This window comes from Oxyura jamaicensis, chromosome 2, assembly GCF_011077185.1.
Source record: "Oxyura jamaicensis isolate SHBP4307 breed ruddy duck chromosome 2, BPBGC_Ojam_1.0, whole genome shotgun sequence".
Classification (NCBI taxonomy): domain Eukaryota; kingdom Metazoa; phylum Chordata; class Aves; order Anseriformes; family Anatidae; genus Oxyura; species Oxyura jamaicensis.
Window position 1 is genome coordinate 40,609,793 of NC_048894.1, and position 26,981 is coordinate 40,636,773.

Here is a 26,981-nt window from a genome sequence, read left to right on the forward strand (position 1 = left end):
TTGGCACGTACTAAAATGTATTCCCCTCACGTAGTCCTTCTGCTGGTAAGTGACTGTGGGAGCAGGTCCCAAGTTCCCAAGAAAGCAAGGTAGCATGTACACACTCACCAGTTGTGCTAAATTTGAATATGATTTATTTTATACAGCATTACAGTGAATGTGATGCAATTATCTCAAAGCATACTTCCAGAGCCATCATCTCTTTCCCTGACCACAGACAATTTTGCCTATTCCGGCATTTGTCGTCTTTTTTTTTCCTTTTTTTTTTCTTTTACAATACTTGGTATTCTGGATCTCCTGGGTTAAGGAGAGAAGAGTGAATGAATGGAGCAGTAGGTAATGTAATAATATCAATTTTTATTTCATTCATGATTAACATTTTGAAGATAAGTTCAGCGGGCAGCGATTATAATCAACTGAGAATGTCCAGAATACAAGAGAAAGCAATGCTTGATTATAGCACTTTACAGTTTTACAGTTAAAGATAGGAAAAAACACAAATAGTCCCTTTGGGAAATGAAATATAATGGAAGTGTGGTTATTAAAAACTAGATATAATGTACACTAGTTATTACCTATTACTGTAAATCACCATGAGATGCAGGAAACATATCAGATAGATAAAACAGCCCTCTCAGACTATGTTGTCTTATTTTTCTGTGGATTTTTTTTCTTAGGCACTGAATTGATTTGGGGTGTGGAATTCATTTAGGAGCATGTACATTGCCCTTTTCTGAATGGCTATTGAAATGAAGTTGTTATCTGTACTAAACTGTAAGTCATGTTTCCCAATACCCCCAGGAAAACTGCTTGAAGGGGCAATCGCATAGACCAAATACTAATAGATATTAGTTAATGATGTTGCCAGCCTTCAGTTTTTCACTTATCTTCAAATGGAAGTGCACGTTGATCTCCATTTCACAAATGGAAAAATTGAGTCATACGGAGTTCAAATGACTTTCCCGAAGTCACCAGCAAATCACTGTCAGATGTGAAGATAGAGTCCAGCAGCCCTCTCCCCATGCCCTCTGTGGCTAAGTACCCCTCTGCACTGTGTAAGTCATTTTCATTTATTAATGCTTTTATGCTCATTTCACTAAGAGGCAAACAGCTTTACAACTTTATACGTCATCAAAAACCTTGATTGTGGTACTGCCACCCTGATCCATCGGGGGTCTTCTGGTTCTTCTGTCTTTTCTGTCGTCATGGGCAGAAGTGGCTAAGAACCAGGTCGGGTACATATTAAGCATATAAGGTAGGGTCACATCTGCACCATCATTGTCTTCCATTCTCCTAAGGATTCCCTTAAAGAATTCTTGCAAGCTACAACATGACATTTATGCTATGGGTTGGAGAGAGTGAGGCCAGCCTAGGCAGGACATCCAGCTTCAGCCAGTGACTTGACCTCAATCTGTTGTGATTCCGGGCATGCAGTGATGCTAACAGAGTGAGTATTATGAGGTAGGCTTTTTGATCTGATAAGTAAATACAGATTAATTAGATTAATTAAACAGAAGATAATTGGAGTTGAGGAAAGGTCAAGAAGAAAATTTTGGCAGTCGTAACAACAGCAACAGCATTTGTGCAGTCTTACTAGCTGGAGAAGGAAGATTTTATGCACAACAATGCACCAAGAAGGAAAACTGAAATGCAGCTGTGGTGGGTTAGCCTGGTCAAACAGCCGAGTGCCCACCCAGCTGCTCGCTCACTCCCCTCTCCTGTCTCCTCAGAAAAGTGAGACAGGGAAAAAAAGGGAAGGAAGGCGAGAAGTCTCATGGATTGAAGTAATCATAGTTTAACAGGGAAAGCAAAAGCTGTCCATGCTAGCCAAGCAAAAAGAGAAATTCATTCGCTATTTCCCATGGGCAGGCAGGTACACAGCTGCTTTCTGGAAAGCAGGGCCTTGGCACACGTGGCAGTTGCTTGGGAAGACAAATGCCATAACCCCAAGTGTCCCCCATGTTGCTGTTGGTACAGCAACTGAAAGAGGGTCTGCAGCTCTAGAGGAGTTGAAAAAGTATTTTACTTTGTCAGAGTATTTAAAAAAATGTTCTAAGGAGCTAAGAGCAGCAGGCTAACAAGAGCCATTCATAATACTGAAATGATGCAGAGAGCACTGGATAAATTAGACGTTAACAAATTGCCAGACACTCTAGGAGTTTCTGGGGGTTGAATAAGAAAATGGCAACGTTAGGGTCTCTCTGAAATGCCATGTACTGTAATGGCAAAAGAACTATCGGTGGTTGGGCAGAAATTAGGATTACAGATTGCTGGGTTTTGTGTTGAATGAGGAAGTACTCATCTCTAAGAAGATGAGTAAAGGTGAAATTGGTAGAGACACATTTAATTAGTTTATGTTCCAGTGAGGTTTTTGTTTGTTTTTAATGAATATCTTATTCATGACATGGGTATAGAAAAGTCATTGTTTGGGTAGTTAGCAAGAGAAGGCAGTGGAAAAAACCTATTACTTATTTCTAGGCACTTACTTAATTAAAATACAAAACAGGCAATATGGTCTCTGGATTTATTTTTCCCATGTAGTCGTTTATAAGCAATAAGCTGAAATTGCAGAACAGAAAAGTATATATGCACCTTCTTTTCTTGACCTTTGAGCTTCTTCCTTTTATCTGAGATGGAAGGAAACCAGGCCCAACTTTATGATGTTACGAGCCATGTGCCTGCCTAACCCCAGTTGGAAACACTTCCCTCAGGTAGTCCTTACATTTCAGTGGGAATAATAAGCCTTGAAGTTTATTTGCTTGCCAGTGTTTCTTTTCAAGTCCCATTGAGGCAATATGCAGGATTAGTTTCCCCTTGTGTCATAGGCATAGTCACCATCTTCCTCACTAACACCTAAGAAACACAGAGCTTTTCGCTGGTCATTCTGAAATGTGTTGTTGTTCCTATTTATAGAACCCATAGTTAGTGACCCTCCTACTTCTGTCTCTGTAAGTCAGTTTTTCCTGCTGTATAACCCTATGAGTTATGTTCTCATCGTGCTTGGTGTCTCCAGTTTCAAATGCTCCAATTTTTCTGTGCCATGCTGCTTGGTGAGTCTTATTTCCAACTTCCATGCATGCCTCTATTAGATGACATTTTACGAGGGTAAGAAAGGAGCTGCCTGAAGGATTGTATAGTCAATAGCTGGGATTTTTCTCCCCCGAATCCTGGAAGCTATTAGGTGCAAGTGGAGCATAGCAATCCAGTAAGAACTGGTCTCTAAGTGTGGAAAATTTATGGTTGCGAATTGTGTATATAATTTTTATTTCAGTTTTTCTTAGGATTCCTTTCATGAACTCTCATAATGGAGGCTGCAGTTGTAGGGATTACTTCACTTGGTGTTTACAGCCCTGGCTCATACCAGCTGCTTGGTACCAGAAGGGAGGTTACAGCAGGAGCGGGTGGGTCAGCACCGGCCGTCCCTCCCTCGTCCCTCCCTCCTGCCCCCAGTGCCACAGCACAGCATTCCAGACACACTCACCTTTTAAAAGCAATAAAACCATGGATAATTGCTGTATTAGGGCTCTAAATGTTAATTGCATAATTAATGGATTCAAATAAAGTTTTGTTGGTTGGTAGGTTTAAAATAAATGTTAAATCAACAATTACATTTTAAAATAAATACTTTTTTTTTAAACCCGTAACCATGTTTGTCACAGCAAAATGTAAAGTATTTCCATCCTGTAAACAAATCATAAAACATTCAGACTTTCTTCAAGTCGTTGTGACCTGTATTTATAATAGAAAAATGCCAGGCTTCTTCTAAAGTCTGACTAAAGGCTGTTCCTGGCTGAAAACTGCTTAAGTGGATTTGTATAAAATTCAGTTCTCATGTGTACAATTAATTAAAATGCAATGCAACTGTGACTAGTCTGTAAAGGAGCACTTGGGACACTTGTGAGCAAATAGCTGTGATTTAAGCCGAGGCTGAAATGATGGATTCTTCATATCCGAGGAAGCGAACTATCTCTTGCAAAACAGCGTGTCTTTTGAGGATGTATTTAAGTTCATTCAAATATATCTTGGAAGACTGGGTGCTATTTCTCAGCCGCGAACAGCAGTGCTTACTGCAGCCAGGTGGTGTGGGCTAGCTCTGCGCTCTCACGCAGGTGAGGTGGGACTGACGAGTTGGTTAATTCCCTGCCAGAGCCCTGGGACCAGGGGCACTCTCTGTAGGCAAGTGGCCAGCCCACCACAGACGTTCCCCCTGAAGGTGGGTTCCACAGGCCCCACGTTTCCACGTACCCGAAGGGGCTTGAGGGAGGCACCAGTGAAGTGACGTGGAGCTGGGTGAAATTGTTCCGCATCTGCTGAGCCTTATCCAGGACAGATTTTTGGCTGTGCCTACCGTGGGAACTATGGTGTGGCTGCAGATGGGTTTTCAGAGGTCTGCCCATGTTTCTGCTGCTGGGGGAGAGCAGTCCCCAGCTCTTCGGGGCCGCTGAGCCCTGTGGGCAGGCGCTGTGTGTCACTACGTGCTGTAGGAGTACTCCAGCAGCAAATTACTCAGGGTTCCTACCACATGGCAGGGCAATGGCAATGACAGATACACTTCTCGAAGTTCCTCCAAGTCAGTTGGGCGCTTTAGAGTGTGGGAGAGGAGGGAAACGTATCCCGGGAGCCTTTTGTCAGCAGGAGCCTGCTGCCTGAAGGCTGGGCTGGGGTCACCGCCAGGAGCGGCCCTCGCCGCCCTGCAGGCCTTGCTGGGCCAGGCCCGACGTGGCTGCTCTCCGTGACCGTGGGCCGCTGTTCCAGTGGATCATGCTGGGGCTCGCATCCCTGCTCAGCCACAGCCATCAATTGCAGCATTTCTACCGGGCTTCGCTACCCTATATTAGCCTAATTCTGCCAAGTGAAATCTGGGAGCTGCCTAAATTACGAGCAGAAGGATGTGCTGAAGCTGTTACTCAGTCACAGCTATGTTTGGTTGTCAGCCGCTGCCGTGATTCTGTGACTGCCTGTTTGTTTTAATATCCTTATGCTAATTGTTGTAAAAGAGTTGCTAGTAATAGAGATTGCGTTAAACAGTCACAGAAGGGTGAGTATCCTTAAAGTAAATACACAACTTTCAGAAGTTACTCTTCCTGAACTGTTGCCATGAACATAGGAGCACACATCGCTGTCTCTCCTTAACATTTAAAGTGTGATTTTTGGTATTGGTTTCCATCAGCGAGCTTTTGTATTCCCTCTGCTAATTTAATGTGTGTATTTCTACATTCTTTTGATCCTAAAATGAAGCTTGTAGTGGGGAATATGCTGGTCTTACTGTTAGCTGCTGGAAAGTTACTGTTCAGAAAACCTACACAGTTTGTTGGTTGCTGTTTTTCTTTAAAAAAAATTAGTTTTTTATTTTGTACTTAAAAAGTACAAAGTATTTTGCTCCAATATAAGAAAATTTATGGGAAAAGTTACTTTTTTGTTCATTGGAAGACCTTATGTCTGCTCACGTTGTAAGCTCTGATTTCAGCAGAGTTACTAGAAGGATGAGCTGGTCAATGTTTAACGAAGAGGCCCTTTGTTTAAAATGCTAATTAGCCTTTGAAATGGAGTAGGCTTTAATCAAAAAAGAAATCTTCCCAAAGTTTTGGATGAATTTACAACTTCCCCAAAGCCCATTTGACGACTTCCCATTTTACTTTCCCTGTCACCTCCTCCTGCCTCCTGGTGCTCTGGTCCTCAGAGCCATCCAGCCTGTGCAGCGCCACAGTGCTCAGCACAAACCAAGGAGGAAAAAAACCCTGTTTCCCTTCTCTCGCAGGTCAATACTGAAAGTCTGAGGTGTGTACTGAAATTGAGAGGCACTTTTCTACATACTGATGTGCCTTTTTTTTCTCATGAAGAAAGGAAGTCTATAAGAAAACCCAACAATGTGCTTACTGTTCTGTCAGAAACTGCCTAACTACATCTTGTTTTACTTGGCCATTGCCAAATAGCAGTTTCATTTAGGTTTTGGATGTTTGGCAGATATTTTATCTTTGTCAAGCTTCACTTTTAACATTTGTTTGGATTACTTGTCACAACACTTTTCATTTTTTCATACTCTTAAGATTTCAGCTGGCTTGCTGTTACTCTGAAGTGGAAGGTGTTTCTGGCATTTTTGAACTTGCTTCTTACAGGTTGTCCCTTTTTAAGTCAGGGTAGTGACTTTATACTTTCTGTTTCACATGTTTCGTTTGCCAATAGAACGAAATACTGCTATTTCGAGGCTTTGACTCTATTGATGGTGGCATAAACATTTCCTAAATTCTGTGAATAATAAAGAAAAAGATGATGGTGACATTTGTAAAAACCTGAACAACATCCAGTTTGCTCCTTCTTGCCTAGTACGTAAGACAAGATTACACTGCCTGCCTAACAGGGGTTTTGAGATCTTTCTTCACCATTCTGTCTGAGAGGTGATAGTCACCAATGCTTATCTGAGCCATCAGTCCTGGAAAGCACCAGGAGACCTGGGCTGAGGGTTCCTTACACAGTGTTTTGTCAGATGGTTTCAGCTCTGTGGTTACCTCTTTGATATTGGTGCGGGGCAGATCACATATGAATGAGAGCTGGTCCTTGGATATGGACCTGGTTCCAGTTCTTGTCTGCCTGTGCAATATAATCTTTGCACTGAATTCATTTGGAAGGAATTGCAGTAGGAGAAGAGAGGAATACTTCTAAGGCTTCCAGGTTCTTTATCAATTATTTCTGTTCATGTAATTCCTCCTTCAGCTCAAATCTCAAGCAATGATCAGATTCTTACAGTTTCTGCTGTGCCTTTTGACTCTCTATAAATGAAACCAAATGGAAGAATGTAACATTAAATGAGATTGGGGAAACTTGAGGTCTGATACTCACACCGTCCTCTTCAAATTCCTCGAATGTTCTGTCTCAACTGATTTCAGAAGGATGATTTGCTCACACTAGTCTTATTTGCAGGAATAATGTTTGGAGGATTGCCATCATCCAAATATATGAATTGATACACTTCTCAGAAAAGTTTTGAAATTTGGAGTTTCTATTTTGACTTTCAAATGCTTTGCTTTGAAAAAAGGCAGTTTACCAAAAGCAATGTGATTGCTGAGATAATTTAGCCTAATCCTGGTCCATGCTCTTCTCATTTCCATGCTTGAGTTGACTTGCAAATCAAGACATATGGACATAAAATGTGTGAATAAATTAACAAAAATTGCAAACGTTAAGCTTTCTCCAAAATCATGGAGGCAGCCCACAGGCTTCAGCCAACTTGGGTGAATCATGAGGGAACAGAAAGCCAAGCGGAGGTCGGACAACGGGGCAGGCTGCCTGCCTGCCTGGAGCTGCCCCATTAGCGGCTTCCTGCAGACCAGGAGAGGATGGCAAGCAGACTGGTAATGGCTTGGTGTTTACAGAGCACAAGTGTTTGCATGCAGATGTGGATAGTTTTGGGGCAGATTAGGTCTGTGCTATTCCTCTTGTGCCTTCATTTGTAAACTGGCACGGTGTTTGTCTGGGGAGCTAATGGAATTCTCTTCATAGTGTTTATCTGTCAGTTGCTGTTATTAATTGATGCAATTGTTGCTTCGCTAATATTTACCTAGGGTTTTAGCATGGAAGTGACCATACAGATAATTCTACTGCAATCGCAGAAGGAAGTCAATGCCTTAATTAGAGAAATGACTTGCTACTCTTGACTTGTTATTCAAGAATTGATTTTTTTTTTTCCTGTCCTGAAAAGTATTTGCCCTGAAATCTAAGGAAGTTGTTAAATAGATGGGTAACGTTTGAAGAAGTGTATACTAGCAATTAAAATAGACAAGTAAATTTGGTGAAGAAACTAATATTTGTCCTGAAGGAAACCTAACACGTTTGGGGGAGAGGGAGGGGAGAAGGAATTTGGAGGCACTTCTGCCTTCTCAAAGCCTCTCTCTTGCTTCTGAAGAGTGACTGCAGAATACTGCATTGAGGAAAAACCAAGAACCAGAGACTTCTGAAGAAAATGAATTATATACCTTAAACTTCTCTTTTACTGTGCTACCCTAGATACTGTAGATACAAAGAATCATCCAGGGGAAATGGGAATTATTTAAAAACACAGTAGGAATATTATCTTAAGCACTGTGTTGGTGATGTTGAAACTCAGCGCCTCTGAATTCTGCTAGGGCTAACAATTTTAAAGATTAAAAACATATGGAATGTAGATACAGAAGATATCCACAATGCTTGAGTATTATTTATATTATTTGGTCTAGCAAAAACAAACAAAAAGCCCAGGGAAAAAATCTCTTGTTACAGGGCATAAGCCATCCAGTAGATGATGGGAGTTGGAAAGAAGTTTTATGGGAAAGTTTTTCTGTAATTGCTCTCCTAGAGATTTCTTCATCCTTTCCCCGAAGTATCTGATGCTGGCTGCTGTCAAATGAGAGGTTACTGAACTAAATGGACTATTAATCTGACCTAGTACAGCAATTCCTGTGTTCCTATGTTTACAAGTGGGCTTTGTCTGCTGAGGGTTGTCTCTCTGGAATAAACCCTCCATTGGAGGCAAGGGAAAGGAAATTGTCCAGAAGCTTTTATGCTGTTGCTATGTAATTTTGCATGTTGTTTTGAAAAAGGCTATCCTTGATTATTTTTTCCCCTTTTATGCGTATGCATGTTTTAAATTATAAAATTTAGTTTCCTGTTTAAGGGTTTTGCTATTCAGTAATATTCAGGACCGCTGAGTAACGTAATTACTTTGTCCCTCAATTGTTCAAACCATGTCATTCTCATCATCTTGGTGGGGTGGTGCAAGACTGAATGGTGAAGAGTTCTCTTCAGAAGGGTGCTAACTGGGCGCCTTCATCACCATTTGCCAGACCTTCCAGCAGTTCTGTTGTTTCTTTAAAAGTGGAGAGAATCTCTTAAAGGGGGGTATGTTTTTGTTGTTCAGTGTTGGCGGTGATTGAGTGAAGCCAACTCTCTACCTTCATGCATTTCTAATAGAGGCTTTTCTGGTTTGCTTGACCCAGAGAGGTTCGGCAAGTAGCCTACCTTTGCAGTGAGGTATGTCAAGTGGAGTTGTAATGTCAAGGAATTGTGTGCTTGGAGTTGCTGTGTAAATCCTAAATTGGATTTCCGTATTTTTCTAAGGCTTAGCAGTGGATGAGGCAGTCAAGCTCTTTAATTCAGATCTTTTTAGCACGTCAGACAATCTTGCTTCATGTAGATAACTTGCAGTTCTCTCTACTGCTTTAAGAGGTACATTAGAGACACAGGATTACAAGTGTTCTTTGTTTCACCCAGAAAAATGTGAACTTCATATAGGGAGAATGTGTTTCCTTACCATGTGTCAACAACTGAATCCTGAACCTGTGTTTATCAGATGCAGAGCTGTTTTTGGAGGATTATCACTAAATCAAATGCTAGACTGGAATTTAAGCTCTCGCTGTAGTGTTTCTCAAATTTTCTTGTTATTCTACTTTTAGGCCATTTGGTCTTTGATGCTTAGATCTGACATTAAGAGGCTGTATTTTTTATTTCCTCTTTGTACAGAAAATAAATATTTCTTCCTTGCAAAGCCCTTATGCTCTGGTAATGAAGACAATACTTCTAAGGCCCATCATTACTGTGCAAACACATGCAGAAAAAGAAATCATCTTAGCTCACACATGGTATCGTAGCCATATTACTGTAGCCGTAAAATGTGTTAAAAGGAGGAGATCCTATGGTTTTCTTTAGCACGTAGCCTCCAATTATTATTTTAGGAGCATCTCTCTTCTTTTGATTAATATATGTTAAAAGTTAAAGCACATGCCTTTGGCAAAAAAAGGCTCAGGGTGGTTATGTGAATGTGAGACGTAGCCCACTTCATAAACGTGGCAATTCCTGCAAAGGAATGATTTAGAGGGTCCTGTTTCTCAAACTTCCTCAGTCTCTCTTCTATCTTTTGGTATATTAGAGCTCTACATCATTTTTCTTGGAACGTTCCTTCCATGTGCCGTTCAGTCGGGTATGTTGCTTGTAATACCTCCTTGAATTTCTTAGTATTCCAGACAATTCAGTTGCTTTTCATTTTTAGTAATTACTTTAACTAGACTGCTGTCACTGTGAGTCTTTGATAGCACATGAGCACGTTCATGATAGCACATTCATGAAGGGCGAGTCTTCATATCGGTCATCAAATTAAACAACAAGGACTGTATCCAGTACTTTTCGTTCTTCCTTGCACTTCTGCTCCCTTCCCTTTTCCCTCACAAACTTGGGTACGTGTTGCAGAGCAACCCCGTTTTTGCCAGTTCACAATCCCCCCAGTCACAGACTCCAAGTTGGAAAACAGAAAACTTCATTGTTGGATCCATATGGGCAAAATATCTTCGAGAACCACAGGTTATAAAGGGAGTGGGCCGCCCTTACAGACCTCACTTACCTTGAGAGGTTATTTCCTTGAGTTGGCCTCTTCATTGCGTTCCATTGCTCATGGATCATTTTGAGGACACTGTTTTTTTTCTGCTTGCTTCTGATTTACGTTGGCATATGGTATTCTCTAAGACCACGTGTAATGGACAACTGAGATGCAACTGAGATGCAGCACATTGGGCTGCTAGATCTGGACTTATGAAGTGCTGCTGTCCTGAAAATCTTCCCAGAAGAGCCTTGATAAGGTTGTTCTGGCAGAAGGCTGCTGCAGTGGAGGAGGGTGATGACCAGGCAGGTTGCAAAGGTGGTATGGAAAGTGTGCCTGTCCTGGTGGCTGGCACTGGGTGGGGAGAGCAGCCTGAGGTCTGCACGAGGGTAAAAGTCAGCATTGTAAAATAGGGGCAGGCTCAGACCTCACGGTGGGGTAAGCATATAGGAGGGATGGGCTGCTGCAGCAGAGGTGATGCTATCAGTGATAGAGTTTAACTCTGACAGCAATTCAAGGTGTGCAACTCCACACCATTTTATTCCCAGTGAATTTATGGAGCAAATCCCCTTACGTAGAATGCAAAGGACTGAATGATTTAAACTTGTCAGGCTCGCTTGGTGCTTTCAGCAGAAGCTGGATGTCCATGGGGACTCTCTCACTGACTAGGAGTATAAAACTGCTCTTATTTGCTAACTGCTTCCCAGTTCTATGAATGCCACAGCTTACCTTCACGCAGCTGCTTTGTTCATCCCAGCTGGAGGGAGGATGCTCTCTACCTCCTTTTCAGGAGGATCACCTGATTTTCCAACCTGAACACAACAGAAGTGGGGAAGACAGCCCAGCCATTTCTCCATTTTACTGAGCTGAAGCACAGATGCTTTATAATTACCAGGTAGACTGCTAGAGCTGTGGTCCCTCTCAGCAGCAGAGAGATTCCATTGACATTGACCTTTCCATTGCCATTCCTTGACAGCAGTAGTTGAGTTTTGTACAGTGCCTGCTATGGTGGGGCCTTTTGGACTGTGGCACGGTGACGCTGCTGTAAGAGTCCTTGGGGTTCAGGCACTGAAGCACCACTCAACAGGCTCATAGGAGAAATAGCCCCTGTTTCAGGTTTGGGTGTTCTGGGACATATATTTCTGCCTGCCTAGACCTACTGGTGAGGACCAGCAACTCTGTTCAGGGAGAGAGTAAGGGCCAGAATTTATGTTCCCTTAAACTTGAGGTGAGAAACCTGGCTGCCTGCTGGCCCCTAGGGAAGCAAGCCAGGAGTGGGGACTGGCAGGGTCAGGTCCGCTTCTGTCCTTCAGACCTAAAATCCAAGTCATCTTTTGGTGGTTAAGACATGCAGTGAAATTTGGGCCTATGCCTTGCTTCAGCTGTGATATCTCATGGCATAATTATGAAGTTGCTCTCTTACTTTCTTGAATGCTTTCAAAAATAATCATTTTAATGCATTAATCTTTCGGCTTCACTGGCTAAATAATGATGGAAGTGTGTTCAGCGGGTAAGTGCTGCCCTGTTGAGAGTTTGATCTGGGTTGAGGTTAAACTGGTTATGGCAAAATGGCTTCAAAATGACAGTAGGTTTGAATTCCACATGGTGGCACGTTGCCTGTCTCCTTTCTTAAGAGTGTGCATGTGACTTATTCCTATGCAGTAGATGGGACAAAATTCAGGCTAGTTCGCTTGTGGAAATGGGGAAAGCTGTCTTGCATTTATCAGTGGAAAGATGCTTTCAGAAGGGGGCTCAATGGGACCAATTATTGTGTATTAATTCACGCACTTGCTTATTCAGCAAGAAAACCTTGGTATTGTATCTGAAGTCCTGCTTTGCAGGCTGCCAGAGGCATGCGTGACCCAAGTCTGCTAGAGTTCTGTGGGTGCTTAGGCTCCCGTTAGGTTCCTTTTGAAAGTGAAATGTATGGTCATAGTTCACTTCAGTCTTCCTGGTAATGTTATCCACCTGTCCAGCACCTCTCAGAATAGCTGTAGGACACAGGTCTTCTGAACGTGTTAGGGTGTGGAAAAGATGTGCTGGTTTTGTGGCTACAGTGATTGATTATTGCACCCCTGTCTTCATGACCTGACTGATAAGGTTTTTCAACATTTTCAAATGATTCAGATTACAACTCCAAAGGTGCTTACACATGTTGTGTTATCTCGATGTATTATTAGCATTTTGCAATTGCCTTATTGGCTCCCCGTTAAGCAAAATATTGACAATAAAAATGCTATTTTTGCCCTGCAATCCCGTCTATGGCTTGGTCCCTTCCTAGTTAATGGCTGTGCTTGTTCCTAATTTTGCTACTCTATTGTTCCTGTGACAGGGAGCTACAGAGAACAGAGGCTTTAAAATAAATGTTCATAATCTCCACCAGCCCTCTGGCATATTCTGCTGACCCTGGGGGAGTCTTACTGGGAATATATTGGAATTTGCCATATGTAGTGAGGGTTCAGGAGCCTGAAGCAGACAGCAGAAATGTCGTTTACTGGGTAAAGTAGGACTGAAGACTCTAATAACTCAGAGGAATTACAGGACCTTTCAGCAGGCATATATTGTCAGGCTTTCCATATATAACAAAAGACGATAAATTATGTGTGTGAGGTTGTTTTGTGTTAGCACGGTGTCCGCACCTCTTTGATATTGAGGTGATAGATGCACTCCTAGTCCAACAGATGAAGTTCGCAACCAGTGCTTGAACCAGTAATCCCCTGGTTTTCCCTTGTTCCATTTGGGTTACCATCCTCACTTGACAAAGGTGTGTAGCAATGATCTGAACTCCTCTGGCTCTGAGGAAGTAGGAATTCCAGCTTTCTAGTGCAAAAAAAAAAAAAAAAATCATCTGCCAACAGATTGAACCTTCCTCCTGAATATAGTGTTTTCTTCCTAACTCCGCTGAGCGGATTGATAAGCCTAGCTCATAATTTGGGCAAGTTCCTAACATAATCTTCCTTCAGGTTTCTCAGAGTGAATCCATGTACTTTTTGTAACAATAGATTAAATTGCTCGAGGCAGCAAAATTCTGTGCTGTGCATATGGGAGACCCTCACAAGATCCTTCCCTACGTGGCATATAAAGCAAAGCGTGCTGAATGGAAACAGAGCCCTCTGCTGCAATACATTTTCCAAATCAGTGTTTTATTCCCTTCTTTATTTCAGTGACTATGCTGAAGTCTGTCTTTCTGCAGTGTTGGAAGATCACCTACTGCAGGAACCCTCCGTCGGTGCATCCCCATGCAGTATGTGTGTGCCGTAGTGAGGGCCACGTGCTCAAAGAGCGTTGTATTTACTAGTTGTCCAGCTGTTGAACAAAGCCGAGCAAAGCTCCAGAGCTGCTTCCTTAAATTGGCTATTAAAGCTAGTCTAATGGCACAAACGTCAGTTGTGGCCAAACATCTGGACTGGCTACATTTGTCCACTGGGTTTGGTTCCATTCTCTGTGCCACTAAAGATACCCTGCGTGGGTCCATGCAGAAGACGACTACTCAGCTGGCCTCAGGAAGAGAAATGGAGTGCAGTTTTGCTTTATTGTGATGGTGCTAAGACCAAGACATCTCAGGACTTGGGAGGATGTTTCTCAAGGTGAGCAGACAGAATAGACTTTGTTTCTGTGCTAGGTCAGACTTCTCTAGCAAAGACTTACCCAACAACAACTAACAGCAGATGTTAGAAATCTAAATTGCCCTGATCCTTATCAATATTAACCTACAGTGACTTTACATCACCTACATGATGTATGGACAAAGCATAGCATAATACCATCAACACCCCTGTTTTTAGCATCTGCCACTTCCAGAGTCCCCACTTACTGTCACCCGTTTGTCACCCAAAGTCTTGCCTGCCTTTATGCCCTTCTGTAATGAAGGATCTCGCTGTCCTGTGTCCTTTCAGTGGTTCACCTGCAGTGGTCATCATGACCACAGAGCATTGGCCTTCCAGAGAGATGTACTTCTCTGTCAAGGAGCTGCCCTCCAAAGTTACTTTCCTCTTTAGCTTCTAAGCAGATGAAGTACTCCATTCTTTTAATGATTCCCAGGCCACCATCATTTACAAGGGATCTTCATTCTGTCACCAAAACAATAACATCACTTGACCCCTCTTACTGATCTCAGAGGCCTCTTAAAGGTTGTAAACAGTCAGTATAAGGCCTTTCTAGCAGTTGCAATGATGGTAAGTGCTGTTTCTGCCAGTGGTCGTCGTGACATGTTTCCCATCAGCTTGTAAGTTCAGGATGGGCATTCTGAAAGCGTGATTGGGAGTCTTCAGAGACATTCCCCCACATCCTCCTGGCTCTAACACCATCTGGGAGGAGACTGACATACTTGTAAACATCTGTGTCCCATAATACTGGATGACATTAATGAACGTAGTCACCAAGATGTTTTTTTCCTTGTTTATTCAGTATTCCTCATTTGTTGCTTACTCGGTCTATCTTCCCCTCATCTCCCATCTCTTTCCAAGAGCCCTTCTTACAAAACCTTGCTTTGACTGGGAATCAATGTGTTGCCATCCTGAGGTGCCTTGTAGCCAGAGCTGCCTGTTAAGGGGAAGACCTTCAGTGGAAGACCTTCTTTTTGGAGATGAAATATGTCCTATTTGGAGCTGAGAGACCTTTCTTTTATAGATAGTCAAGTGTGCTGCTGGTTTAAGCCAGCATATCTTAGCAGTCTGGCACTGGTTGCAGCTCACCTTTCTCACCAGTGGTTCTTTTTCTTTGCCTTGACTGACGGATAAAGGAAAGTCCAAGGGTGTAGGTCCCACTAATTTTCTTCTTCGTTGATTGTCGCCTTATGTAGAACCAGGTAGGATCAAAACAACCAAACAACCTGGTTGGCTTGATGGGTTAGTGAAGGATGATTTTGGTCAGAAAGTCCAGTCTAGGTTTTCAGAAGTATAGGGAGAAACTGTGCAGAAATAAAGGAAACCTGCTGGAGAAGTGTGTTCAAAGAACAAGGCTAAAGCAGTAGACACAGCACCTTGGTGGGTAAATGTTTCATATGGGACTTCCTACTTATATGTGACATGAATGACCAGCTTATGCTGTGCTGCTTAAATTGTGGAACATCTGAATATGTGTTTGAAAGAAGTGATGTGTTGGTATTTTTTGTTGTTGTTGTTTTGTTTTTTCTTTGTTTTATTTTCCTTCAAGTTCTGGAATGAACAGAAACAGGTCAGTGTGGTTCAGTCTAGAGAGGAAAAAAAAAAAAAGAAAAACATGGATTTGGTCTGGAAAGTCTTCAGTCTCCTAAACCACTGCAGCCCATGGGTAGACTCCTACTTAGCGTATTCTCAATATGCATTACCATTTTACATCCTTAAAAACCATAATAAGGACTAACAGAGATGACAACGCAAAAACAGAAGTTTTGATTGCACTGAAAGAGCATTTCTAAATGCTGAGAAATAACTTTTAATGTTGAGGAGGGAAATCAGTACAGAAGTTCACTTTAACTCAGGGAAGCTCAGATACCCCCTTTTGGTTTCCATAAATAAAAGAGAACTCCTCTCGACAATCCATTGGGATTTTTGAACGTGGCAGAGTAAGTAAGGAAAGCATTTAGTTACAAAGCAGAGCATCCTATATGCTAGCACAAAATGTATTCAAAGCTCCTTGAATTCTCAGAGGAAAGCTGCAAGAGAGTCCCTTATAGAGGTGATTGAAAGTCACTGCACAGGAAATCAACTTCTCATCCTGTACATAAACATGAGCCAATTCTACTATATCTGGCTCTCAGGGCAGTACACACAGTAAATTGTTAACCCCACCACCTGACCTTACCATTTATCTTTACTTCTCAGTATAGTTTTGGCAACTGCTGAGTAATGAAAGAAACATGGAATGCAGATAGCTCTGGAAAAAAAACACCACCCTCGCTTACAAACAGCCCTTTAAAACAGCAAACAACAGGAGAAAATGAGAGAGAAATTGCATGATGCAGTGGGTGGGTCTTAAATATGGTTAGTATAGAAGGGAATTAACATCTCTGTAGAATAACAGACATGAGAAGCCTGGATTTTCAACCCTTCACATCTCTTCATTATGCTAGCATTGTGCTAGCACAAATAAATTAATAATTCCCCCGGACCTTTGTGAAAAAATAACCATAGCGCCTTCCAGATTTCAAAATGTAAGCTGTGTGTGTTTTTACTGCTGTATGTTATACATGAAGGTTGGCTGAGATAGGTTATCCTGCTTATAGAGTATTGTTCCCATATGAGGACTGGGGCTATGCGCTCACAGCTGCTGCTCTCCGACATGGACTCTCAGTTCCACTAAAATCAATAGCTGGCACAGCAGGGCACTGTTGTGTGGTGTGTAAATAAATGGGTGTCATTGTGTCTCTTACTTTTTTCCCCCCTTTCAGATTTAGATTCCCTTTTCTCAGGGTCTACATCAGTGTGTGTCTGCAGTGCAGGCAACACGAAGCAGAGCTGCTTAGGGAAAAAGCAGCTTTTTTTTTTTTTTTTTTTTTTTTTTTCCCCTCTTCCTATACTTCCCCCATAGGATTTTCAAATAAACAACAATTGCATTAATTCTGTTATTTATCTCCTTACAATCGCAGGCAGGAAAAAACAGATAAAGCAGAAACCCATTTTGCAAGTGTCAGTTTTATGACAAAAAGGAATTCGCAGTTGCCCAGCAGACAGCTCTGTTACATACCAAGATGCAGGAAAAGTGTCCTAATAATAGCGTTCTCCTTTTGCTAAAATTTACCTTCCCTCCCCCATAGGTCTTGCACCTAGAGCTGGAAATATCTGACAACTGGGGCTGTAGGAGCCGCAGCTCTGCTGCTCAGGACACTGACTTTGAAGTTGTTTCATGCGTTTTCTTTTTTATTCATGCATCTGGTCGTATAGAGTGGTTTACTTTTTTTGGCTGCAGACTTGGCAGATACAAAATGCAGATGTTGTTCTTCTGACTTAAGCTGCTATTTTAAACTTTTTGGCCATGGGTCGAAAATTTTAGGGCTCGGTTGTTTATTTGCTTATCATCAAAGTGGTTTTTGTCATATAATTCATATGCAAGTATTAGCTTTCTGTGTTTACTTTCAGAGTTTGAGATTAACAGTATGGTCTTTTTTTTTTAAACTGGCATGCTCTTTTGATTAATAATACAGTAGAATATGTTATGCTTCAGAGCGCTTTTATTTGCCAAAACCCAAACAAAACAAGCCCCCGAGCCCCCTCGCGCCGTGCCGCAGTGCTTTCCCTTTAAGAAAACCATATCTCTCTCCAGATGCCTGCATCTCTTTGATACAGAAGGGTACACTAAGTTCCATCTATAAACAGAATCCACTAATTAAGAGTAATTGCTTCGGAGATTGGTACAGACTATTCAGAATCAGATGCATGTTCCTCTCAGATATCCATTAGCCCCTAATAAGATAATGCAGATGTGCCAGTCTGTTTCCTGTTTCCTCCTATTGTACCTTTATGGCCGTATATGGACCAATGGGACGGGCTGAACAATAAGTGGATGTCCTTTTGCTCCCGGAGCAGTTCTCAAAGGAATGTTTGTTATTAGATTGCTTTTTCTGTTTAGTTTCACATCACTATGCTAATAAAGGAAACATAACACTCCAAAGGCTTTTTTACTTCTGCCACTGGAACTAGTTTATTGTTTAATTAAATCTCTTTGGAGAGCCAAGAAGGCAGAACGCAGCGTCGCGCGGCTGGCGGCGACCTGTGGCAAGCAACGCGCTGCTTTGCCGAGGAAAGCTTCCACGCGTTTTTTAATAGTTGAAAGGCAGCACGGCGACCGTCGTACTGTATCTGACTGATTTACACTCGGCTCTTGCTAAATCTGCTGAATTACTCACTACTCGCTGCAGTGCCATCAGCTAGCATAATAGGAAGCATGTGCATAATCGGGGACCACAATGCAAGCTCCAAACCGCGCCTTAACTACAGTAAGGGCTCTTGGAGCTGTTAGTTCTCGACTTGCTGTGAAAACACCACTAGGATATGTCTCAAAACTGCAGAATAAATAAGGACTCGGTCAACTCTGTCTCTTGGGAAAAGATGCGAAATATCACTGAGGGTTTTTTCAGGCAAAGTTTCTCTGGAGTTGTTTTTGCTGCCGGGAGAGGAGCAGCTCTCCTCTCCCTGCGTGCTGGCCGGCCTGCCCTCGCAGCCCGTGGTTCCTGTTTTAGGACTTCGCCAAAGATTTAAGAGGGGGGAGGATTTTGGCGCTGGCAAGAAAATGGGAAGTGAACTTAGAGACTTCCTCCATGACCCTGGAAACTTCAGGGACATCTACGCCACAGACGGCCGGGTGTAGGGCAGCAACTTGCCCGGTGCTGAGCTCCATGCTGCGGCTGGCTGGGCTGCCTGCAGCACGCAGGCTCCATGCATTGCCTGTCCAAGTGCCTGTGACATGCCCCCAGTGTATTTGTGCCTTGGTCCTGCAGCTGTAGAGGAGGAGCAGCACTGGTTCCCTGTGTTAGAAGGGTGTCAGGGTGGTGGATCTAGCTTAAGGATTGCGGGATGCTCAAAATGACTGCAGATTTTCAAGCGTTGCTGCAGGTAGGGCAGAACTCAACTGACCCTATTCAGAAGGAAAGGGGGAAAAATGCAAAAATCCTGCTTCAGTTGTAATACAGCTTAATTCCCTGCTGTGGACAATGAGGCTGGTGGAAGATGGATGTGGAGGTGGGCTGGTGTTGGCAGATGAAGGACAGAGCATGACCTTCCCAGTGGCATGTGACTGTCAGCAAGCCCCCTGGCTTGGCCTCTTGTCTGTCCAGCTGCTGATAGCATCAAAGTCACCTGTATCAGGAAAAGGACTTTATGAATTAAAGCAAAATCTCTTGCAAGTGCAAAATTTGGAACAATGAGGTGTGTTAGAACAACAACACCGAGCATTATTGCTAAATGGTGATACAATGAATGGGGATTGATTCATTTGATATATTTTAGGAGAAGTGACAGATGTGTAGAAAGCAAAACTCTTTGCTCCAGTAAAGCTTGTGCAAAATGCATGGGAAATTAAGAGGAAAATAAAAGTTGGACCATTGTATCTCCTGTAAAATTTGGAGCTTATAAGTGAAAATTTGTGGTTTTAAACTGCTCAGCTACACAAACACTGAGAAGAAATGTGGAAGAGACAGGTACACCTGCTGCATTAACTGTAGCTGATAAATCTGCTGTCTCTTCTGCGCTGGAGCTACTGTAGCCTCCTTCCCCTGTGGCCATCTGCTTTATCACTGAAGTCAAGTCAATAAAAGGCCTGTAAAAACCCAAAAGGAGGCATATGTTCTGTCAAAGAAGAGTCATTGGCGGCTGTTCAATGCGGCATGGTGTACAGCGCGATCATCTTTTGGTTTGCCTTCAAAGAAACTTTTCCGTGTGATCCTTTTCCACGTACTGTTCGTACAGGGGGCTGACTGTGTGACCCTTGTACTCACGAGCAGTCACTTAGGACAAGGCTTGGTGGAGGGGGATTTTTTCATGTACTGGGTAGATTCTCCAGATCCAGTGCCTTACAGTGTTCTGCGCTGTGGCACAGGTTTAGCTCAGGAAAAGAGATGTTCTCACCCTGAAACCCTCCGCAGTCCAGGTGCATGGCTGGTGTCAAATGCTAGGACCTTCCCCAGCAAGCCAAGAGGAGTGAGCATATGAATTCAGGGACACGAACAAAGTCTTGCCTTAGGTTCTTCAGAGTTTTCTTCATTGCCACGGCACTGGCACAGATGGGTGCAGCTGCTTTGTGGGTTTCCTATGTTTTAGCAGTTTTGACTATCTGGTGTCCTCTGCTGTGCAGCGGTGATGATCAGCCTGTCACCTCTGTTAGCAGAGACAGTGACTTCAAATCCCATCCGTTTCTTTGGATGAGGTGCGTTACTAGAACATAGGCTTCTGTCTGTCTGTGGTTTCCACTTTGGCCATCTTGTAGGTGTTTGGGCACTTGAGCATTTCTAACATCGTGCTGCATCTGAGGAACACTATGCAGAGTCTAACGATACACTGTTAAGAGTACTGTACCACTCACACCATGTTCCCTCTCTGTCTTTATTGTGAGGGAAAAGCAAAGGAACACGGTCTGAGGGTTTACGTTCTGCACACCTTTCTGCAGAACGATATGATTAATATCTAGTTTGATACCATTACGTATTCATATGGACTTGCGTATAGGAGCTGTAATATTGCTGCATTTTTCGATCACCAGGTCCATCCCAGAATATGTTCCTCCAGCTGTGAGGAAGTGACAGGATAGTTTCCTGAGTGCCCTTCTTCCTCCCTGTCCTGGAGGAGTTGCTTCTGTTGTGCATGCTGAGCGCTTAAACATCAGAATTCCCCGAACCGCAGCGTCGGGTGCGTTTGGGTAATTTATGCTGAGCTCTGCATTCGTGCGGCTAATGGAGTCATAATTGGGAGTAGTAGATAGTTTGGTAAAATGAATTTTAGTTCTGAAGGCCTACGTAATTTAAAAAGAGGTGACATTGATCTGTGATTAATTTAGAGCCTAGACTTTGGGGCTGGCTTTGATCTGCATCCTTCCCCCCTTCGTGTTTTTGCAAATACGTGGAAGAGTCATATTTTTGCCAGCTGTTAGAAAACATCCATTCTTTGCATGTTCCTTTGGTACTTCGCTTTCCCTGCCTCTGAAGTTTCACAGAGCTTTAGGTGACACAGAAAGCTCCCTGTGGTGACCCACCCCGGTTTGTGTTGTTAGCAAGTGGCCGTGTTTTGGCTGTTGAGGCTTCCCCAGCAGGTCTGATTTCAGCCACCTCCAGGCACGTTGCTCCTTCAGACCGGGGTGGCACGCGGCCGCTCGCTCCTCCCTGGGAGCTGTGCGGTGGCTCGATGTGCACCATCACGTCTCATCTCTGCGTACATCTCTCTCCATTAACATTAAAGGTATTTTGTGCATAATTTACACAGTTATCAAATACTTACAACTACATTTCTGTTATCCCCAAGCAGGCTGTACTCAGCGCAAATTGCTGTCTGCAAACATGCACAGCTGGTAACCTTTGCTGGTATTCCTCACAGAGCAGAAACACTCCACTCTTCTGTGACAGGCAAACATATGCATCCGTGTTTTTTCCTCTTTTTTTTTTTTTTTAAACTTGCTCATTTGAATTCATACTGACAACTGGTAGGCTGAGCAGTAGCAGGGATAGTAAGCACTGTTGCCGCAGTCCCCCTCCTCTGGAATTGCCTTTGCTTTGTGACCTTGACGAGTCATTTCACTTTTGTCCCTTTACTTTAACACTCCAAAGTCATCTTGCCTTCTGTTTTAGGCTATAATTTCTAAGAACCATGAAAAAAATACCATTTAAGAGTTGGATTTTGCTCCTGTTTGCTCACCGTAGCAGATGTAAGGACGTAGCACCTTCTCTCGGAAAGCAGCCTTTCGGCAGCTCTGGACTGCCTTGGTTTTGGGTAGTTAAGCTCTGCTGTGTGGCTTCTGCTGTCTTCCCCCAACAGTGAGAGTTGGGAGAAGCTGGTGACTCCTGCCATGACGCAGGGGAATGCTCACGAGCCAAAAGCAACGCTTGCTGACTTTTGACTGGAGCATTGCACAAAGAAGTCAAGGAGCAGTGCTCACAATACGGTGTTGTTGCAGTGTGTCCAGTAGCTTTCAGGCCACCAGTAGGACTGATTGTTTCTGAAAAGACCAACCATTTGCTGTATGCCAAACCCATCAGGTGTAGTGGAGCAAATTTTGCTGTTTGAAATAGCTCAAGAAGTGCCCTGTTCTCAGCTTGACGTTCTCGTTCGAGTGACTGAGAAAATGAGGAGCCCTCAGCAGGGTCCGGCCATTCGGACGAAGCCCCAGGAAGGTACTGTAGTTCAGGATGACTTTGAAGGTAGTGTTCATGGGAGCAAGAGGAGCAATGCACAGGAGCAGTGTATTGCTAGCAGGTCACTCACTCACTCTGCTTATAACACGTGTTTTGGGGTTTTCTTCCAGAGCACAATCTGGAAAAATAAAAATGAAAAAAAAAGCCAACAGCCAGAACTTGTAGCGGTAGATGTTTTGGCCGTTTTTTGCATGTTTACCTCGAGTGAGAAGCAGCTAACCAACTTTCTGAAATTGTGTGTTTTCCCCAGTACCCTAATGTGTGAGAAAAGAGGAGTGTGAAACACAAGGTTATTGGTTTTGCCTTGTAAACATAACTTGTAGAAGAAAAACGCTGAAATAGATGGGAGGATGGTACTAATAGCTTGATGGCCCACCACCACTGATTAGGTGATGTAGCTTTTGAACACTTGATTCAGGCTTTGGCAGAAGTAAAGGACAGAACCTTTGACAGGTGGGATGGGGAAGTGAGGCAACAAAGGGGCCATGAAAAGCATTAAGAAGAGAAAAGGGGACATTGCTGGAGAATCAATTTTATTTATTTATTTGGTGATAGAGGCACCTATCCACCGCTAAACAGAGAGAATGACCAGTGAGATCTCTCAAGTGATTATAAGATAAACTAACTAACCTTTGCGAGATCAATCATTGGTAAACCAATTAGTATTTTAACAACCCAATACCAAATCACCTTCAAAAGCAGTTCCTAATGTCACAGCTGAGATGTGACATTGAAGCAGAGCACAGAGCTTCCTTGCTGTAATTAGTTTTGTAATTTTTACGGGGAAGCTGAAAGCTTTCAAGTACGTGGGAAATTTTTTTAGAAGTTTTTTTTTTTTTTTTTTCTCCTCCAATGTCAATATTTCAGGTATTTATTGATGCATAAGCTTTAAAACTGACAGTTTCCAAACAAGATTGCATCTGACCAGAAACTGTTCTGATGTAAAACATTGGGCAAGGATGGGTGTTCTGCTATTAGCTTCAGTATAATGAGAATTTTACCCCCCAGTAAGCATCAAGATGATCTTGTAGGACATTAGTAAATAGGTAATCACTTAACAAAAGACGCAGAGGGGGGTAAAAGAGTTTTCTGTGCATATGTATGTACAGAGTGCATATTATAATCGATACATTATCTTCTTTTCGCACAGGCTGTATCAGTATGCATCTGTAGAGAGCAACCGTCCACCCAGAAAATCATTTGCATTAGCAACCGAACTGCGGACTCAGAGTAAGAAGACTTTCTGTGCACAGTCTCAGAGCAAGGATGTCCTGGAAATAAGAGCAGCAGGAAGCAGCAATGAAATACAGGACGGGCCTGATCTAGTGAGTTACCTTTTCATCATCACGCCGTCCAGCTCAAGCCATACCTGCAGGCTCTCTGTTCACAAGTTCAAGTATCTGTTTGCTGGCCTGGAGTGATGCACCATAATATTTACACACTGTGAGGTACTAACATGACAACCAGCAGCCGCACATGTCCGGTACCGGCAGTGAATGGACATATGACTCACTACCCAGCAGCGCCATACCCGTTACTTTTTCCTCCGGTCATCGGTGGACTGTCGCTACCTTCCCTTCATGGACTCCAGAGCCACCCTCCAACCAGCGGATGCAGCACCCCATCACCTGCAAGTAAGTGCTATTAATATAGCTCTTATTGACCTTTGTTTTCCTTTAACAAATGGCCGATGTTGTTCATTCTGAAATTGGTCTAAGAGTAACTGCAGTTGCCCATCTGTGATTTATTTTTCTTGGGCAAAGAGCATGCATTTGTTTTGAAAATACCATTTTCACTTAATCCTGTTTTTGTGAAAATAAACATGCAACTGTATGACATACCAAAGCTGTGGAAACCAAGGGTGATAAAACCTGCTGTGGATTTTGCCATATCCTGCATTGCTGTGTTATCTGCAGAAGCTCATGCTGTGTTTAAAGAAACTTCACAAAATTAGCCATTGTGTTTTTTATTAACGGTAATGATTCCTCAGTACAGAATTCCCTTAAGTTGCACTATAATTACTACTGCTTTTGTTTTGTTTAGTTAGTAACTGCTTTCTTCCTGGGTAGCTTCTGAAGAGCTCAGTTCTGTGGCAGCCCAGTGGACAGCTAGCAGCTGCCCATGGCTGCAGAACTTGAGTTGGTGGTTGCGTTTCACTTGCAGACATCTCCCGTTTTCAGCACTACTGAGTGTAGCAGCTAGGCGTTTGTTTTCATCACTTCAAACACTCACTTCTCTCTTGGACTTAGTTTTATATATGCTTAATTGGCTCCGAAGTCGTACCAAGTATATAAACTCTGTAAGTAGTCATAGACTCGTAGACGACATCCACCGCGAAGATCTCCAGAAATGTATGACTCGCGTGAGGAAAACCAGAGTGTATACAGCTTTGCAGGTCAGTTGTGAAGTTGTTTGTCTAAATGCATTACTGTGATTGTTCAGTATGAAAAATCTTGGCTGAACAGTGAACTTGCAGAACTGTGCTTCCTACTGAAGGTGAAGGAGACTTGTTAAAGCAGTAGGCAATAGAAAGCATGGGAAGTTAGAGCTTCAGACGTGAATGGGGAACCCCAGTGAAGAAAAAGCTTGTCAAGAGTAAAGTTGTGGGTTTTGTGCTGCCTAAATACTAATTCTGGCTTTGTGTCTGACATATGTATAGTTGAAGGCTGGGCAGTCTTGAAGGTGTGTTTGTGCGTGTGTGTTTTTGCTTTCTCCAGCTAACGCAGACAGTTTTCATGCATTCGCATGTGAGAATAGGTATATCAGGTCAGGCATGTGTTTGCCCTGTTTTATTGTGCCAAGTATTTTTATTGGAGGTGCAAAAACAAAATGGCTTAAGCTAGGTCTACAAGAAACTTCGGCTTTCCAATCCTTTCAGAAATTCTTAGATACTTTTCAGAATATCATACGGGATGTATCCCCTGATGCTGCACGAACACTCACCTTTTGCAAAAATAGTATTATGAATTAATGGGAACTTTTTTTTTGAAATGTACATTGGTAAAAACCAAACATAAATGGTTAGTATGTGGTTCTTATCTACAAGGTGTTTGTGCAGAATTAAGACTGAGTGGCAGATGAGTTATTAATGATAAATAAATCAGTTACTGTTCAGACTAGGGGGGCGAAGAGAGGGGAAGTAGTACTAAGTGTGAATTTCTGTAGATCCGCAAAATAAACTAATACTGAATTTTTGGGTCTGCATCTGCTGACTGAGCACGGCAGTCTGGCAGCTGTTGTGCATAACTCAAGGCAATAGTGTTTGAAAATACGAGTTAAAATTACGAGATACTGCGGAAGGTGACTGGAATGAGAAGTTTTTCTCAGACACAGTTCCCTGCAGGAGGACTTTTCTGGTCTTTGTTACCATGTTTGCTTACTTTTGGTAGCAACAATCTCTTTTGTTTCCAGTTCTGTAGACTTCTGATTCTTACGTTTAGGGTTAATATCACTAGAGTTATAGAGACCAGCTCTTGGAAGCAAGCAGGTTGAGCTTTGGATTAGGTCTTTCTTTTTCATTGTGGGCATTATGAGGACTTTTTTTTTGTCCTTTTACAATAAATACACCCAATGGGCAGAGGTCTGTATGATTGGCCTCTGCTAACATCAGAACTCGTATGGATAGTTGAAAAATATAGATCTCGCTTGCAAAGACCTGAAGAAATCAAAATTTGGCCAAACATGTGCACCATATATGCTTTAGGCAATTGTGTTTTTTATCTTTCACATTCTTTCCATTCATGCAAAATCCAACAGAAATGATTTTACATTATAGGAGTACTATAAAAATCTAATACTTTTTTTTTAAAACAATGCAGCTCAACAGCTCTTTTCCCAAAGTTACAATCATTTAAGCTTACATATTATTGTTCTATTGTATTTTACTGTCTTTATTTTTGACTTTCCATTACGCCAGGTAGCATAATGCAACACGATACAAGGTTATCTTAATCTACAGTTGAAGTAGGTATCTCCAGGTCTATTCAACAGGCAACAGCATATTAGGTGCATTAATTATGTGAGCACGGAGAACTTAGAGCAGGAGTTTGAGGCAGTGATTTAGTTCCGTTGCTGTTAATAACGGTGTTACCTCCATGCCCTATGACTTGACTTCTGTTTTTATACTGAGATACGTAGTGCAAAATACTTAATAATTAGAGGCTTGGTCACAGTGCTGAAGAGGTCAGAAGATGAAAAAAATACTACTTTTTTGCATACGTGACCTATACATTAGCACTGAATAAGTAGAAGGGACCACGGTCAAGAAGATCGTTACTTCTGTAGCTCCGATTGATTTACCTGGCACTGTACTTGTCCAATACAGCACAAAGCTGGCCTTTCCACTGTTGGGATCAGATGGCATGCAGGCTTCTGCAGTTGATAATGAGGAATGACTTCTATATTAAAAAAATAGCAAAGATTGTATCTGGAGATTACTGCTTAGCTCATCTAGAAACGGTATTTTCTGCTTCAGTGTTTGGACTGTAATTCTCACACCTGAATCCTTTAGAAACCTCTACACACTTTCTGGAAAACTCTCTCTGGAGTTGGGTTTATGTCTGGCAGGGAGGGAAGCTGAAGTCAAGGCCTTCCCATGCTTTTTGGGTGATGCCACAGCCTAGCTCAGACCAACAGATCTCACTGTAGGACTTTGGGAACAGCACATTTAACAGGTCCTGCAAGCCTTGGGCCTTACACGTCTGCAATAAGATCACAAAACATTAGCGAAATGCTTGGAGGAGGGGGAGTAAATAAATTTTGGTAAAAGATTGTAACACAACATCTTGTTAAAGTAAAAGCTGCTTAAGTGAAATTCAGGTGAGT

General features: G+C 42.6%; 1 protein-coding gene and 1 long non-coding RNA gene across 3 annotated transcripts in view; one reads left to right on the plus strand and one right to left on the minus strand.

Moving 5' to 3' along the window:
* Nucleotides 1-26,981, plus strand: part of RARB (retinoic acid receptor beta) — a 321,973-nt gene that overhangs the window by 104,414 nt on the left and 190,578 nt on the right. For both annotated transcript variants that reach the window (XM_035319058.1, XM_035319059.1), the window contains exon 2: nucleotides 23,308-23,791. In XM_035319058.1, the coding sequence (XP_035174949.1) occupies nucleotides 23,614-23,791 (178 nt within the window). In that variant the 5' untranslated portion in view covers nucleotides 23,308-23,613. The remainder of the gene's footprint in view (nucleotides 1-23,307; nucleotides 23,792-26,981) is intronic.
* On the minus strand, nucleotides 3,970-23,423 carry LOC118162706. The gene is made up of 3 exons (XR_004748570.1): nucleotides 23,306-23,423; nucleotides 10,195-10,197; nucleotides 3,970-4,207 (listed from the first exon to the last, which is right to left on the minus strand). It is a non-coding gene; the product is annotated as an uncharacterized LOC118162706 (long non-coding RNA).